Genomic DNA, 15,648 nt, shown 5'->3' on the forward strand with positions numbered 1-15,648 from the left:
AAACAGTGTTCTATTCCACAGACACATTGGCCTGCCAGTTAATCCAGGTTCATAACAGAATCGGTGTCTGCTTCCGTTCTCAAAAATCAGGCAAAAGCTAAATGGGGAGTGCCTGCTGACTGTCAAACCTCTCAAGTTTTTTGATTTATTTGTTTCCAGAGGACTGTCCCTGCAAGTGGGATGAATTCAGCAGGGTGTGGAGTGCCCCATAAGGGAATTTATACTGGGGAATACCACACGTACTATCACAACCTCCTCCCTCTTGGTGGTTTCACTGGGTGAGGAGAGGCTTGGAGCATAAGGGAAGCTCTGCATGCATTACATTGCTGCTAGTAGCACCAAGAATGTGGTTTCTGGAAAACAAACTAACCAACAGGCAAATGCCTCCTGTATCCCCAACAGATACAGCACTCTCCTATCTTCAGAACCATGTTTTTTCCCTTGCTGCCTTCTGGCAGACCTTTCCTCGCATCCATACTCCCAGTGCTTTCTGAACAGATTCCCTTTAGCCTTTGCCCTCTTTCTAGCCAGTAAGCTGTGCTCCTGCTGCCCAAATGCCTAATGATTCCTCTGAATTTTCTATCATTTTCCAAACCAATATTTAAAAAATAAGGGTATGGACTTCTATTCTTAACGAAAGCTGAGTTTGTTCTTTATCCTAGGCTTTGGAGATTTACTGATACAACCCTTCAGATCAAAAGCATTTACAGGGGAGAAGGGGGTATTGTATAATGTCTCCCAACTGTTTTCTTTCCCTCCAGACCTTGCTTTTCTTTTCCGAGACCATCAGCAGGGAAGAAAGGCACGACAGTTTCTTTCTCCATGGGAAATGGTACTTTGCATAGATGAGAGAAAACGGCATTTCACAGGAAGGCTTTACTTACCAAACAGGCTCTAAGTCTAATTCACCTTGCAATAAGCAGTAAATGCTTATTAAGCTGAGTGACAGAATCCCCTGAACTGGCAGCAGAGCTTTCACCTTCAGTCGTTCCTAGAGCCCCCCTTCGATGGGTGCTCTGCCCAACAGCTCCACACCAGCTCCAGCTTTATGCTCTGCCTTCTAATGGGTAGGGTCACCTTGTCTCACCCATCCCTCGGCACATGGAGCTCTTCCCAAGGCACAGGCTTGGGGATTTTTAGTAGAGGGAGAGGAGGTAAGAAAGGAAAGAGAAGGATGGGAATGGGGGTTGCAAAAGTAAACATCAGTGGTAAAATTGAAGATTTCCCAAAGAGCTCAACTTGTGGGACCCTCAAGTCTAAAACCCCAGCTCTAACTAGCACAAAATCTTTACTCACTGTACAAGTCTCCTTCACAAATTATGACTGACAACCACTTCTTCTGGGCAAGCCTTTTTAAGCACCTTATGGCCAGCCTGCACCACTCTCCCTGTGATTCACATAGAGCCAGTACCAAGCTCTTGCAGGCAGCAGCATTTGGCTGCTGGTGTGTGAGCTGGCAGCCTCACTGCAATGCTCTCCTCAGTGCTGGGAGCTCACCTACCCATCCAAGCCCTGCCAAACTCTGACGCCTTGCAACTAAGTGTTATTACCGCATTCCTGCTCAATGAAGAAGACTTTTTGGACAAGCTGTTTGTCAGCTGTGCTGCTCAGTACACGGCTGACAGGCTGCACGTGCACCTGAAGGATCTTTCTTACAAAATTAAAAATTATGTGAGAGTGGAACAGCTTTCCTGGCACGCCTGCAGCAAACTGCAGCCAACCTCCATCTCATCTGAGAAACACTCCTACCAGTGTGGTGCATTACAGACATGCTGCTCCACTTCTTAAAGCCACAATGATGGCAGGAGCCAGCAGTAGCAGAAGGTAGCTTAGCGGGGCCTTCAGAGTCTAGGTGAGGAGTTAGAGGATCTGAGCTGCACTTTTGTCTCAGATTTACGTTATTGTGACACAGTTAAGCACTTTATTTTCTCTTTTCTTTGGAGGGGTGGCAAGGAGGAAGGGGACTTTATCTTGACTAAGTAGAGTTTAAGCTGTTAAGGGCAAGGCCTGGTTGTATAACCTGCCCGAACATGAACAATGCCTTATACAAAACAGACACTGAATCTCCTTGCTGCATGGAGCACACTACACCAAAGCAAACACTGGCAAAACATTTCTCCACTGTTGCAGGTTCAAATTCAAAAGCAAGTTTCAGTTCCACCATTCCCCCACGCTTTTGTTTTACACAGAAAAGCAGGTGAGCTTCCCTCCCACAGCTGCTTTTCCAAACCTTGGCTTAAGCTCAGTTGCTCAGAAATTGTTTGAAAGAGGATTCTGAGTACAAAGTGAATCTCTGTGCCAGGTCTTACAATCAATGGCAAGCTCTGTTTCTCCAAATTCATGACAACTATACTGTCACATGACAGACCATGAGCAGTAAATTTTGGTAGAGAAAGCATCATCAGAAATTTCCAGGTTGACCTGTTGTCCACTGGCTGCACATCACTAAGGCGCTGTACTGCCATCAGGTTAACTCAGTCTGTGACCACAGTGGATTTTGAAAAGAATATTCAGTCGCAAAGCAGGAAATACATTCCCTCAACTTCATCCCAAAGGACAACTCACAAGAGCTTCCCAGTCTCTGTCCCCTTCAGAATTTGACAGAAACATTTCCTTGTCACAAACACTGTTGACTGCAAGGGGAAAAACATCCTTTCCCTGCTCCCAATATAAGGAAGCATTCTGGCTGCAAAATCCATATCATACTACCTGCCCCTGACCACATGTGCTCTGGAAGCAGTACATGAGTGTAGCCATGGCAGATCCAAGAGTCAGTGGAATTCTTCAAGGAGTTTCCGTATTTTTGCACATGCCTGAGCAGATGAATTACTGTGTAAGGCACTGATAAGGCCACTTGGCTTCCAAAGAGATAAGGAATAATCAGAAGAACAACTTCTTGGTGTTGTAGACAGATGTTGGTTACTACTTTAGGAATCACCCACTTAAGAGAGGACATAAGATGCTAGTTTGGTACCTGGTGTTTCAAACCTCCCTCTGGGCGAGCAGAACAGCATCTCAAGCCTCCTGCACTGGCTTCTGGCAAAGGTTATAAATACAGTTGGGGATTTGAACAGTTACTTTTAAATCTGATTACCCTGTAGAAAACCCCAGGGAAATTCTGTTTCAAGAACTCAAATCCCAGGGTAGTATCTGCACGGTCCTCTCTGTGGAAGTACCACAGATTTCTCTGAATACTTTTCTCACTTTAAAATTATTATTTGTCTAAATTTACTCCCCTTCTCAGACGTTTAAGTTACATATTAGGTTCTCTCACCTGTTCTGTCCATGTTGACCTTTTAGCTTTGAGGACAGCAGCTATCTTCAAGTTAACGCTTTCCACGTTGGTTACTTGCTCGCTTTTCTTGCCGTTTCCCCCCTCCCCCCTCCACCCCGTTTTGAGCTAGCTGCCAGGTCAGAGCCTTGTCCATCACCTACCTCTAGGGTTCCCTCGCTTCCCTTTGGCCTCGGAGCACTCCTGCGCTTGGGCTTCCCAGGCAGCCGAGCCAGCCTGACCCTGCAGCAGCTGCCTGACGCTACCCATGGGCGCCTTGCGCACCACCGCTTTGCTGGCGCTGTCTGAGGAAGAGAAAAGAAAGAGCAACCACTGGTTTAGTCGGACAGAAGACATGGGGTGAACCGGAGACGGGGACACGCGGGGCGGAGCGGAGCCGAGCGCAGCAGCCCCCACCGCCGGCATTCCGCAGCACCAGCAGCCCCAGGCGAGCTCCTCGGGTGCCGGGAGCCGCGGGCAGGGCAGGGCTGAGCTCGGCTCCGCTCGCCATAACTCGTTCGGAAAGTGAAAGTGAAGCTGCAGCCACGTGTTTTCGGAGAAGGCAGGGGAGGAGCTGCTCGCAGAAAAGCGCCGCCGCGTTAAATAGAAAGCGGCGGCGATGAGCGGGCCCAGAGCGCTGGAGGTGCCGCCCGCCCGTGGGAGCCCCGGCTCATGTGGCGCCAGGCACGGCCCCCGCGCCGAGGATGCTCAGCCGGCCGCCGGGGCCAGGAGTAGCCGCCGGGCGAAGGTAAGGGAGGGAGAGCTCTTCCCTGCGGGGTTCTCGCGAGCCCAGCGCTCCTGCGCCGCGGTTACAGAGGAGCGACTCCGGAGGCACGGCCAGGGAGCCGTGCCGAGCCTGGTGGCTTTGTTGGGGGGGGGGCTTTTTGGGTTTTTTTGGTTCTATTCTCCCCCTCCATTTTTGGCTCAATGTCTGCGTTCAAGACAGCTATCGTGCTCGGTATAAAACAGCGAGAACAACACTAAAGTGAGCACGCAGCGAGCTTTGCACGGCACCCTTCTCCTCCAAGGACCCGCACCCTCCCCGGCAAGGCCCCGCACAGCCCCAGCCCGGAGCGAGCGGGCAGGTGGGCACCGTGCCGGGTTGTGCCCCAGAGGAGAGAAGCACCCCGGTATCGCCTACCGGCGCTGGCTGTCAGGCTCTGAAGACTGGCGTGCCCCGAGTTTGCTCTGTGCCCTTAAGAAAGGCCCTGCAAACTCCTTGGCTACGGACGGTTCCCGCTAGGGAGCCCTGCGAGCTCGAGATCGCGGGTTTTGTGGTTATTTCTCACCAGCGTGCCATGAAATTTAATTTTTGTTAACTTAAATAGTGAGTAATAATCCTGGCCCAGTAATTGGAAAAACTGACATCAGTTTCCTTCAGCTGTATAAAGAAAGCCCAGTGCTGCTTTCAGCCTGCTAAGTTATTTGTCAGCATAAGGATTTTACAGCCCTTTTTGCTGTTTCGGAAGGTAAGATGACCTAAATGAAACCAAACATTAAGCTGTTAAATTAGCACAGACTGGAATCCAGCTGTGTGCTTTCTTTGAAATCCTCATTAGCATGTTACCCTGAAACGTAAGATGGCTGAGGAGTTCATTTCTGAGAATACTTGAAGGTTTCTCAACAAGCTGCTGCTGCAGATCTATATCTCACTGTAGGGATAAATCCTAAAATCTATGCTTGCCAGTAAGGTCAAGGCAGCCAGCGGAGATGTATTGAACCACACTGTCAGAGGTAGACATTTCAGGCCAAACTCATTCCTGGTGCAGCACTGCTAATTCCTTTGAAGTAACACGAGGGATGAATTTAGTCCCTCATGCTGAAAGATATATCAATAGGAAGCAATTTAGATTGGGCCACTTAAAGTGCATGTAATACAAAAAAAGAGAGAGACTGAGGAGTAATGCTTTAAGGGTTCATAGAGGTTGATTTGTGTAAGCTAGTGAGGTTGTAGCATTGCTGTCCCAAGGGAAAGTTAGGGGAATGGGAAATTGCCTTTTATGGCTGAGCCTCAGGTTAACAGGAGAGAGGAAAGTAGTTTTAGGATTACTGTGTAAACTGGCAGTGGTACAGGCTGCCCTTCCAGATTACACTCCAGTCACACAATGGCACCTATTCACCTTACACTGTTCCCCAATTATCCAGGGCCAGACCTGCCTGCAGAGTTTACATTTCTTTCACCTGCTTTCTCTTTTTTACACAGTGCACCAAATAACAATGTTGTCTGAGTTGTGACATCAAGTTGGTATTGGGGAAGGGAAAGAGAGGTGATGAGAAATTGGTAACTCAGTTGCAAAACCTTGCTTTGTTCTCTAAAAAACTTGAGAACCTGATAGTGTATACAAGAAAACTGCTCACTTATGTTGTTTGACTCGCTCCAGGTCCCAGTATGCTTTTGTGGGCTTATAGCAGGGAAACTGTGTTCTCTTCTATAGCTGTTAATGATTCTTGCTGAATATTTTTGGATCTTTGGACTTTGCCATCTCTGCTAATCCTGTCAGGTTTTTTGCCCAGTGTGAATTGGCAAATGAATATTTCATTATTTTATAATGGGTGGGAGGCGTATGAATGGAAGACATGGTCATTCAGAGATTGCAGCCACTTTTCTCTGGGGATCTCACACTGTGTTTCTTTGGTATTTCAGATTGGCTGCTGGAAAGCTTCCCTGCCGTAGCCGCTGACGCTATGGAAGACCGCATCCGCTGGTCTAGGCTGTAGGATGGTAGCGCACAGCAAGGTGTCAGCAGATAATGCAGTTGCAGCAGACCCAAGGTGTCTACTTGACCCTCCGGCACAGGATCGTTCACAGGCTCGAAGCTACCAGGGCCCAGGCCGGCCCGGCACTGTGCAGGCACAGAGCAACACTCACTTCCGAACCTTTCGCTCGCAAGCGGATTTCAGTAGCATCACTCGAGCCAGCAGCCTGCTGGAAGCCTGTGGCTTCTACTGGGGACCTCTGACTGTCAATGCTGCCCATGAGAAGCTGAAGTCTGAGCCTGAGGGCACCTTCCTCATCAGGGACAGCACACAGAAGAATTGCTTCTTTGCCATCAGTGTTAAGACTGCAACTGGGCCCACCAGCATCCGGATAAACTTTCAGGCTGGGCATTTCAGCTTGGATGGCAGTAAAGAGACTTTTGACTGTCTTTTTAAGCTGCTGGAACATTACCTAAGCTCCCCGAGGAAGGTACTGGTTACCCCCCTGCGCAAAGTCCGCATGCAGCCCCTGCAGGAGCTCTGCCGGAAAAGCATTGTGAAAACTTTTGGAAGAGAGAACTTGAACCAGATTCCCCTCAATCCTGTTTTAAAGGACTATCTGAAATCCTTCCCGTTTCAGATATAAGTACAGCATTAACTGTATAGGGACGTGTGAGAGATGTGTGAAGAAATCCAGCTTCCTGGGTTTTTAACCATGTTTGACAGTGAGCAAACTTATTTTTGTAGCAATTTACTGTATTTTGGGATGGAACTTGAACACTTGACTTCTTATGTTTACAAAAACTATTTGCACAAACGTGGGGTTTTTAAACCCTGGCATAATTTTTCTGCCATGCAGAATATTTTATTATTTTATAATATTTTTAATGATATTAACATAATAAATTTTATTGTGAAAGTTTTTAAAAAAAGTAGCATCTCTGGTTTTAGTTTTAAAGATTCTGGGTACCTATTCTGTTGATGAACTGCTGATTGAGTGTGTAAGTGCAGACAGATTTCCACGTGGGCCTGCTTTTCCCCCTACTGAACTAGCCTGTTCTAGTGCTAGTCCAAACAGACAGAGGATTCCTGCCCAAAAAGCTTAAAACAGAAAGATGAAAGTGAGTAGAAAATGTCCTCAGGATGAATCTGCCCTGGAATCTAGCTCTCTTCTAAATCCATGAGAGCAGGAGCAGTGTGTTAAGAGTAGAGCGGTGCATAATACTTGAAAGAGAATTGAACCCGTGGCTGAGCTAATTGCACCAACTCTCCTTGCCTTATTTCTATTAAAAGCTACAAGGCTGTGAGCAAGCAGAGGCTCCTGTCTGACATAACAAACCACATGAATGTCAGCAGGGAAAAATAAAACTGTCCAGAAATGCCATTCTCACACTTGAAAGGTCTGTGAACACTGTGTCACTATGACGCACTGAGGGAAGGATAGCTTAGTTCTCTCTTTAAACTGGCATACACAAAATGGCAAAGGTGCAGACAACTTTAGACTTCAGAAAGATGTCCCAGATTCCTGGTGATCTACAGAGCATAGATGTGATATTTTGAAAGAATGTGTGACAATACCAAGAAAGCATAAGCCTATAGATTTGTAGCTATAATTTCTAATGGCTAAACTTCATTCACAGGAAGTTAAAATGTATCAGACTGTTTTTAACTACTATTTGTAGAAGATTAGTGAAGGCACTACTGAGTTTCTACCTGCTCATAAAAGGCAAAATCTGTGCCCCATAAAGCTGTAACTGTAAATGACTGAGGCCCAGTGTGGCAAAATGTCACCTGTATTATGATTAAGTGGTTCTCCCTCCCCCAAGCATTTCCTGAAATCCATGAGAAGCTGACTTAGAAAACCAGCTGAACCAAATCACTTAAAAGAAGTCAGAGAGTCTTTCACAGAAATGTACTCTATCAGCACAGATCTACAGTGCTTACAGTAACTGTAAGCAGTAAATGAAGTCATCTTTAGAGTTTGGAAGATAAAAGGTCTCCCCTTTGGCTGTAATTCACATTCTTTTTAAAGCTAAATCTACTTTTATGAAACACTGAGTACGTGTTATATAGAGTTCCTCCCTGAATAATCTGTTAAGTCATTTACTCTACAGAATCAGCTCTTAGGTAGTTGATGTTTCTTTTGAATAAATAGGCTACCTCCTCAAACATGACTAAGGATCACTCACAGTGCATTGGACACTGTGAGAAAGGGAAAAAGAAAGAACATACAGACAGTATCATGTGATCCTTTACTATGGTGCTTCCCTAAAGATGTTCTTTGGATTGGCTCTGCCTAGCAGTCTCCATTAGCTTGTCAGGCATCCTTGGTTGAGATTCGTGGACAGCATTTCTGCTTCATTCTAAAGCTGGAATTCATTGCTGAATGATGCATTTTCCCACAGCAGCTGCAAGGATATAAACTGGGAAAGTAGTGAATGCTGTGTTAAGTAGCAGATAAGAAAGAGGAGCAAAAGAGCAAAACTACCTGAATGTGAATAGCTTTAAGAAGTTAAACTGGGGGGAAAAAAAGAGTCTTTGTAGATTGAAGGCTGCCAAACTGTTTTGCTGTCAGCAGAGATTGTTATCCCTTTCCCTGTCCGCTTTTCCCAGCCCCACACTGTAGTACCTTTTAACCCTTTAGGCCCCAGACTAATGACTCTTGCCTTGCTGTATGAATGAGTGTCCACTTTACCACATTAGTAGTAGAACAAGCACGATGTAGCTTAGAAGGCTCTCCACTACCCCTGGCAAAACCAAACAAAACTAGACCTAGATACGCAGTAAGGGGCTTCCACCTGAGAGGCAGGGAATGAAAGGCATAAGGATTGAGCCCATTTCATTTCCTTCCTGGCAGAAACAAACCTACTTTCTTTCTCCGTTATTGCTTTAGAGTAAGTTTAGCAGAAATAATCCATACACTCCCTCCTAAATGCCTTCATTTTGTCTTTCATATGAAATGTAAACGTGGGCTACTTCAGAAAAATATATAGTCAAAACTGTAAATAAGGACAAGAACATTAGAATTGTATAAAAGGTCTCTTAAGGAAACAGGAGACAAAGCAGGCTTGTATTTTAAGCTGTGTATTTTTTCACCTGCCTTATTCTTCTTCTCCTTCCTTCCTTTCCTTCTCACCTTTTCTCTCCCCCCTCAGCATACAACAATGCAGTGGCCAGGCAGATTCTCTCTCTAGCAGGTCTATGTACCTTGGTCCAAAGCAGTTAAGAAATCCCTACCCACAGTATGTGTGTTCACAATGTCACTCTGACTTGCCCTCTGTAAGAGCTAATGAAGGGTTCTCTAAAATGTTTTCTTACCTGTATGCACTGACTTAAGGACTCTGTCACATCTAAGGGCCATATTAGAAGTCTCCTGAAGATTTCTGCAGTAATTCTAGCTGTCAAATCTCTCATCCTCTGTTTAATAAAGTACCAGCAAGGTCAAATAGGGAGTTTGCGGGATTCTGCACCTAAATCAATGGAAGCACATAACAGTGCAGTGATTTTAATCCTCCCTGCTAAACAGTATGTGAAGAGTGGTGTTTCCAGTCCCTCCCCCGCTTCCCAGCTCTTTCCTCTGACCTTTTCACTCCTGCCTGTGGCTGGAAAGTGAAGTAAATAGTCAATCCGATAAAGGATTACAGAAGAATCTGAGCCATGCTCAGGAGCAGAGCTGAGTGGAGCTCTTTTCTGAAGAGACTGCAGTATTTAGTTAGTGGGAACCGACAGCTTTAAAATGATACCATTTGCAGCATGGCTGTGTCACCCGCAGGACCCTGGGGGTCCCTGTCCCACAGAGAACAGCAGGGTGGGAACTGTGCAGCAGGGTCCTTCTGGGACACTAGCCAGCCCTGCTCCAGCGCAACACTCCTATGACCACAGGCAGCAAGACTGAGGCTTTCTCTCTTCTTAGACTGAAACACACAGTTGCTTTCAGAGTAAGTTAATTTACATACCCTGCTGCAGCTGCAAAACACTTACTAACGAATAGAGCTGATTAATAGAACTGTAGATGTTCAGAGAACCTGGTTAATTTAAGCATGAAGAATTACTGAATGCTCAGGAGGAGCCTCCTGAATGACACACATAACCTTACCCACTGTGAAGCTGTGGTTACACTAATTCTGTTATGATTGAAGTCATTTACAAGAAATGATGCTTCAGCTGCAGTCAGCACTGATGCTATTTTCAACAGTCAAGAAAAAAGTGTACCCTAGGGCAACACACTGATCGTATCTAGCCATCAATACTTTTCACCCAGCTTGTACTTAAACCTCTATTGAACAGTGTATCCACCTCCTGAACCTTCTCCTTCAGATCCAGTGTCAGCTTTTCCATTGTGCTGGGCTGTCATTCAGCCCCTGGGTCTCCTTCCACCCCTCCGTTCATGGTGCTAACAGCATGTGAGCAATGCATTTATTCATACATTCCAGCTTTGAGACAAAGGCTGTGTAACAGCAATATAATTCAGACTCTGCATTGTTTTCTGCACAAAATGTAAGCTAACAACTGCATGTGCAGTAGGTTCCCAGGATGTTTCTCCCAGTTGCCAAGAAGTGCTGTTCGGGACTTCTCATCACCACTCACTTGCCTGTTGTCATACTGCTGCACAGTACTCAGATCCTGTCACATACATGACTTTTTCCTCCACAGCTGTTTCCCAACATAGCAAGTTTGCTGTATGTGGGTCCAGTTTGCTCTTTGTGTCACCATGAAATAACAGAACCACAGGCCAGCAGGGAGTATAAAGAAAAGCCCAAATTCTCCCACATACCTCAGCATGTAACCACTGCTCAAGCATGGCAAAACAGCAAAGGCCAAAAAGTCAGACTATAAACTCCTGACTGACAGATGGGTGAGTCAGCCACATGCCAAAAACATTTCCCCTGTGTCTGGACCTCAGTGACATGCTTTGGGTGTGGTTATCAAAGACAAGAATGACAGAGATGACGCTGTTGCAGAGCAAAGCAATTACCCTATAATCTTCAGCTATGAGAGGAGCAGATATCGTGAGGATGCAATAGCAGTCAAACAGAATAAAGAAAATAACCAGCCTTTCCACAAGCCACATTTCCTCAGCATCCTTCATTCTACTCATCTTGATTCTATTAGCAAGACAAAGTAGGATTACCTTTCTGTTGTCATTTTAATCTCAGTTGTAAGTATATGTTTTGTAGTTCCCAGCCATGTAGAAGAATGATAAATACAGTCATCACTCTTTCAGAGTTCTGTCTCCTTCTGTGAATTATTACATTGTGATCCGCTTCTGCTTGTGAACACAAAGGTTCATCTTCACTAACAGAGTTTGGGGCTTTTTTGTTCCCTACTGCTAACTGAAATAAAGCAACTGTGAAGATTTACTTATTTTTTACTACATAAGATCCACTGGCCTCTCTGCTGTGTTTTTAGGTGTGCATAATTCCTTTAGACATGTCTATGGAAGTAAAGAGCTGACTGAGTGGCAAAAAAAGGAACTTTCTTTACATGATTAGTATGGTTTTAATCAGAGGCTTCTTACACACTTATCTATTGCCAAACACTTATTGCTTCTTCCACCGAAATACTCATTAAATGCCTCTTCCTTCCAGCATAATTAATACCTTTTTAGTTCTGTTTGTGTTACAGGAAAGGGTTAGTTGGTTTAATCTTAATACTACCTCGTTTACACATGATTCTGAATTCTACAGCCTGTAGTTCAGGTTTACAGTAAGATATGCCATGAGCAGATTCAGAATGGTGCTGGGAATCCTGAGAGGACACTCTGACCTGATCAGCTCTGCACTCGTAGTACTGCACATGCTCAGGATGTACGCACAATGTTGTTAGCTTAATGCAACTTGTGGACCAGATGTAGTGATCATCAGTAGACATTAGTTCAACAAAGCCCCTTTGCTTATATTTTACCAATACCTTCATCTAGTTTGACTTTCTGTACATAAATAAAGGCTTCAGAAGTTTTACCAGGAATTTCCCGCAGTGCAGAGTTATTCCTGCAAAGTGCATAGTTATGCCCGCTGCGTCAGAGAACATTATCAAAGCCAGTTATGTGCAATTAAACTTAGTAGAGGTTTTAGGCAGACATCCAATCGCAACTGAAGGATGTCAAGCACTAAAGAATTTACTGTGCTCTTCCATGTGTTCTACCAGTTAACACACTTGCTGCATTACAATGCAACTTAGATTTTGCAACCATCAGCATGTCCAGGCAGCCACAGTTCTCTTTCCATTTGAGATTCCAACAGCACCATGGCATGAATGCAGGTGGAGAGGGAATAAAGCCCTAAAGTAGATGGTGGGACATCTTTTCTCTTTACCTGACTGAATAGGACTAGGCTACCTTCTTTTATGTAATGTGAGCTATTTGCCACCTGGACTTGGTGAGCTTGGTAACAAGAGCAGAAAGACTGAAGTCTTGATCACCAGTCTTAGTTGAACACATTGGGAAAGGAGAGGAATCTGAAGTTGCTATAAATCAAGCTCCTCCCTCTCTCAGGATGCTGAAATGCAGATAGTGAAGAAACTGTAACTACTGTACTAAAATAAGATGTGCAGGCCACACAAACAAAAGACCTGGAGAGATGCACCCAGCTGGATAGGGAAGTAGGATAAGTAGTTTATGCCTTTACCTAGAAGGTGTCAAATCTCCTGGAATTTCTGTGCTCTATTTTAGTTGCTTTTCATAGTATAAGTGGAAATCCTGGCTTTGTTAAAAAAGAAACAACTATTTGGCCCCTTCTTATTCGACCACTTACGGGACTCCTGATACTCTACTCCGGACTTTGAGAAGCAGGAAAGAGATCAGTGGTTTCAGTAGTCAGGACACATAATAGGTACACAGGTGAGCATGTTAATGATGAGAAAGGAGAAGAATGAACTTAGTAGCAGCCAAGAAAACAATGGAAAAATAATCAGCAAATTTTCAGAGGAGATAGTGGTAAAGGGTGGCTTCGCTGTGATGAATGCTGGGACATTGAGTGGTGGTGTCAGAGGACAGGGAGAAAGCTTGAGAACAGAGACACAAGTGGGATCAAATCTCAAAGTCTGTACTTTTCATGTAGCTATAAAGCCATCCTTTAATTTGGTTACAATGCTCACAGGTTAAGTCAAGATAGAGTGAAAACTTACCAGTGTAATGGCAGATGAGTATGTTCAATGCTTCACAAAGAGTAAGGCTACTAACTACTTTCTTAATTCTCCCCAGATTAAAAACTGGTAAACCTTCTTGCTTGACTCTTCTGGCATGTGTTCTACATACACAATCTGTTCAGAAATAGTTTTGACAAATGCTTCAGAGATTATTTTAGGTTTTCTGTCCCCCTTACACTCCTATTTGCTCACACCAGTTCACACCAGCTACTTTAAACAGCTGAGTTAGGTGCAAATCATAAGCTTTCAGAGATATGCCTAAATGCCAGGGGGCAGTTAGCTCTGTAAATGAGGTGCCTAAAAGACATTGTGTGAACCCTTCCCCATGTTTCTTCCTGGTTCCCAACAAGGCCAGCTATACAAGGTAAAATTAAGTGAGCCATGAAAGCTTTACAAGTATTACATGGCAGTTGCTTTCTCTTTAAAACAAACTGAAACTACAGTTCAGTACTTCAATTTTCTTGTAACTGTTGCTGCACAGAAAAAGCTAGTGACTGGCTGTGCTGTGATAAAAGAGCATGTGTTCAACCTGCTGTTCACTTTCAGTTTGCTATAGTTTTCCTCTCTATAGACATTAATTACAAAGTTGTCAGGTTGGCATTTACAACAAATACTGTTCTCATAATTTGACAGTTATGCCAAATGATTCCTTTAAGTTTCCATTCAGTAAAGAAAAGAAAAAGGCTTTAATGAGAGAAATCTTAGACCTTACAGGGCATTCATCACTGGCCCAGAGGACAGAGCTGTCTAAACCATCTCAAGCCCTATTCACAAACTGGTTTATAGCATTCAGTACTGGGTTTGCACGCATTTCCAAAAGCAGTCTATGTATATCTGCTGCTGGAATTCATCTGCTCACTGTAAAGAGCAGTTAACTCTATTCTGGAGTGGATAGCTGAAGCAGCAGGAGTCTAGAAGGTGGCTCAGCGATGACATGAGTGTTTGCACACTGGGACTGTGATTTCTGGCTTTCTCCATCTTTCTCTAAAGCCTGAGAAGCCAAACACAGGAAGCATCTCATGGGCAGTGGGATGAACTTCCCAGCCAGCCTGTTAGTCTTTAGGGCCAAACTGACTGCCACGATGGGAGTCCAGGTCAGATTGGTAATTAAGGGATGCTGTTAAGGGATGGCTTTATCAACAGGCTGCACATTTCTACTTGGGATTTAAATAAGAATATCTCACCTGATTTGTGTGTTGCAGTTGTAAAGGTCTCTAGCACTTGTGAGAGTTTAAATGTCTTCAACTTTCTGCCAGGGACACACAGTTTTGAAGACTTGAAGCTTAGTACAGAACACACTGGCAACACTTGAAATCTAATATTCAAAGCTGAGCAAGTGGCCCACATACCCATCTGGCATTGAATAGAAGCCATGTACATACTGGTCAGAGAGATTTTCTCTTGAGTCTACTTGCAAATAAAGGAGAATAGCTTTTGTTTCAGGAGCAGAGAATGAGGAGGAGTGTGAAACAGCAGGGCCTATTGAAGCTGTAAAGCACAAAGGATGCTCCAGTTAGCCACAGAAGTACTTGGGATAGGAAAAGAATATAAAAAGGAAAAAAAATAAAATTCAGCCTTTGGGTGAAGTGCTGCTGCAATGAGACTTACAGCTCTTAACTCCAAACAAGGAAATTATCTCCTGCTTTGTGATTCTCTAATCTTGCATTACATAGTTTGTACAAAATACCTATTCGTAAACAGTTTGAAGCTATTACAGCTCAGGTTCACAGACAGAGCCCTTTCCAAGGCATCAGGAACCTATAGTTTCATTCTGGCCTCTGCGAACAAATTATTCTATAAATCCTACTACTTTGTAATCTCCCACCCAGCTTTTACCTGTATGGATAATTTAGACTGATTTTTCAGAGCACATAACAGAACTTGTATCATCTTTTCTGGACCATTAGGCAACACTGCAAGGTTTTCAGTAACAGAGTATTCAGTAAAGAGAGTTTTGTCTTTTTTAGTTCATTCTTTCTAGTCTTTTTACAGCTGTCCTGCTGAAACCACAACAAATGCCACTTCTTCTGACAATAGGATAAAAGTCTCTTGGTTCAAACTCTGACTCTATTAACCTCCCCATGTCTTCATTCCGTTGCTTATTAAATGAGTATTATGCTCTAGTCCTGGAAGATTTACTGTAATACACACACATATTTAGGAAAAGTCTTTAACTCTGGGGAATAGAAGTACAAAGGCCTAGGTATCAGGAAGTATTTGCTCTTATGAGCATTTTCTCGCGTCTATTATTTTATATGTACTTTTCAAACAAATATGACTGAAGAAGCTGTCCACGTGAACTGCACAACCTGTTCTGGGTATCTTTTTATTGTCCTTTGGAACTAATAAAACTTTGGTAATCTTTCTTCCTCACAAGTGCAGTTTAGGCACTGTATGCCTAACCATACACAAGCTCATTGCCAAGGTGAATATGATGACAATTTCAATCATAGATACTGAAATATTTTAGGACTTGCAAATCTGTATTAAAAGACTCACAATTAAGGCTATATCTGTATACTAGGTATAATGTG

The 15,648-nt window shown here is 44.1% G+C and overlaps 2 protein-coding genes across 16 annotated transcripts in view; one reads left to right on the top strand and one right to left on the bottom strand.

The window, feature by feature from the left end:
* The window catches only part of CLEC16A (C-type lectin domain containing 16A), a 188,536-nt gene that overhangs the window by 41,913 nt on the left and 130,975 nt on the right, over positions 1–15,648 (bottom strand). For 8 of the 15 annotated variants that reach the window (XR_010613641.1, XR_010613639.1, XR_010613635.1 and 5 more), the window contains exon 24: positions 3,436–3,576. The exons of the other annotated variants lie outside the window; for them this stretch is intronic. The gene's annotated coding sequence lies outside the window, so the exon portion shown is untranslated. The remainder of the gene's footprint in view (positions 1–3,435; positions 3,577–15,648) is intronic. 15 annotated transcript variants of the gene reach the window in all.
* On the top strand, positions 3,494–6,900 carry SOCS1 (suppressor of cytokine signaling 1). The gene is made up of 2 exons (XM_065683873.1): positions 3,494–4,019; positions 5,916–6,900. Exon 2 carries the CDS (start codon positions 5,991–5,993, stop codon positions 6,612–6,614), a length of 624 nt encoding a protein of 207 aa, XP_065539945.1. The 5' UTR covers positions 3,494–4,019; positions 5,916–5,990; the 3' UTR covers positions 6,615–6,900.

This window comes from Lathamus discolor, chromosome 6, assembly GCF_037157495.1.
Source record: "Lathamus discolor isolate bLatDis1 chromosome 6, bLatDis1.hap1, whole genome shotgun sequence".
NCBI lineage: Eukaryota > Metazoa > Chordata > Aves > Psittaciformes > Psittacidae > Lathamus > Lathamus discolor.

Coding starts and splice junctions, on each gene's coding strand:
- SOCS1 (XM_065683873.1), top strand. CDS start 5,991: ATGGTAGCGCACAGCAAGGTGTCAGCAGATAATGCAGTTGCAGCAGAC.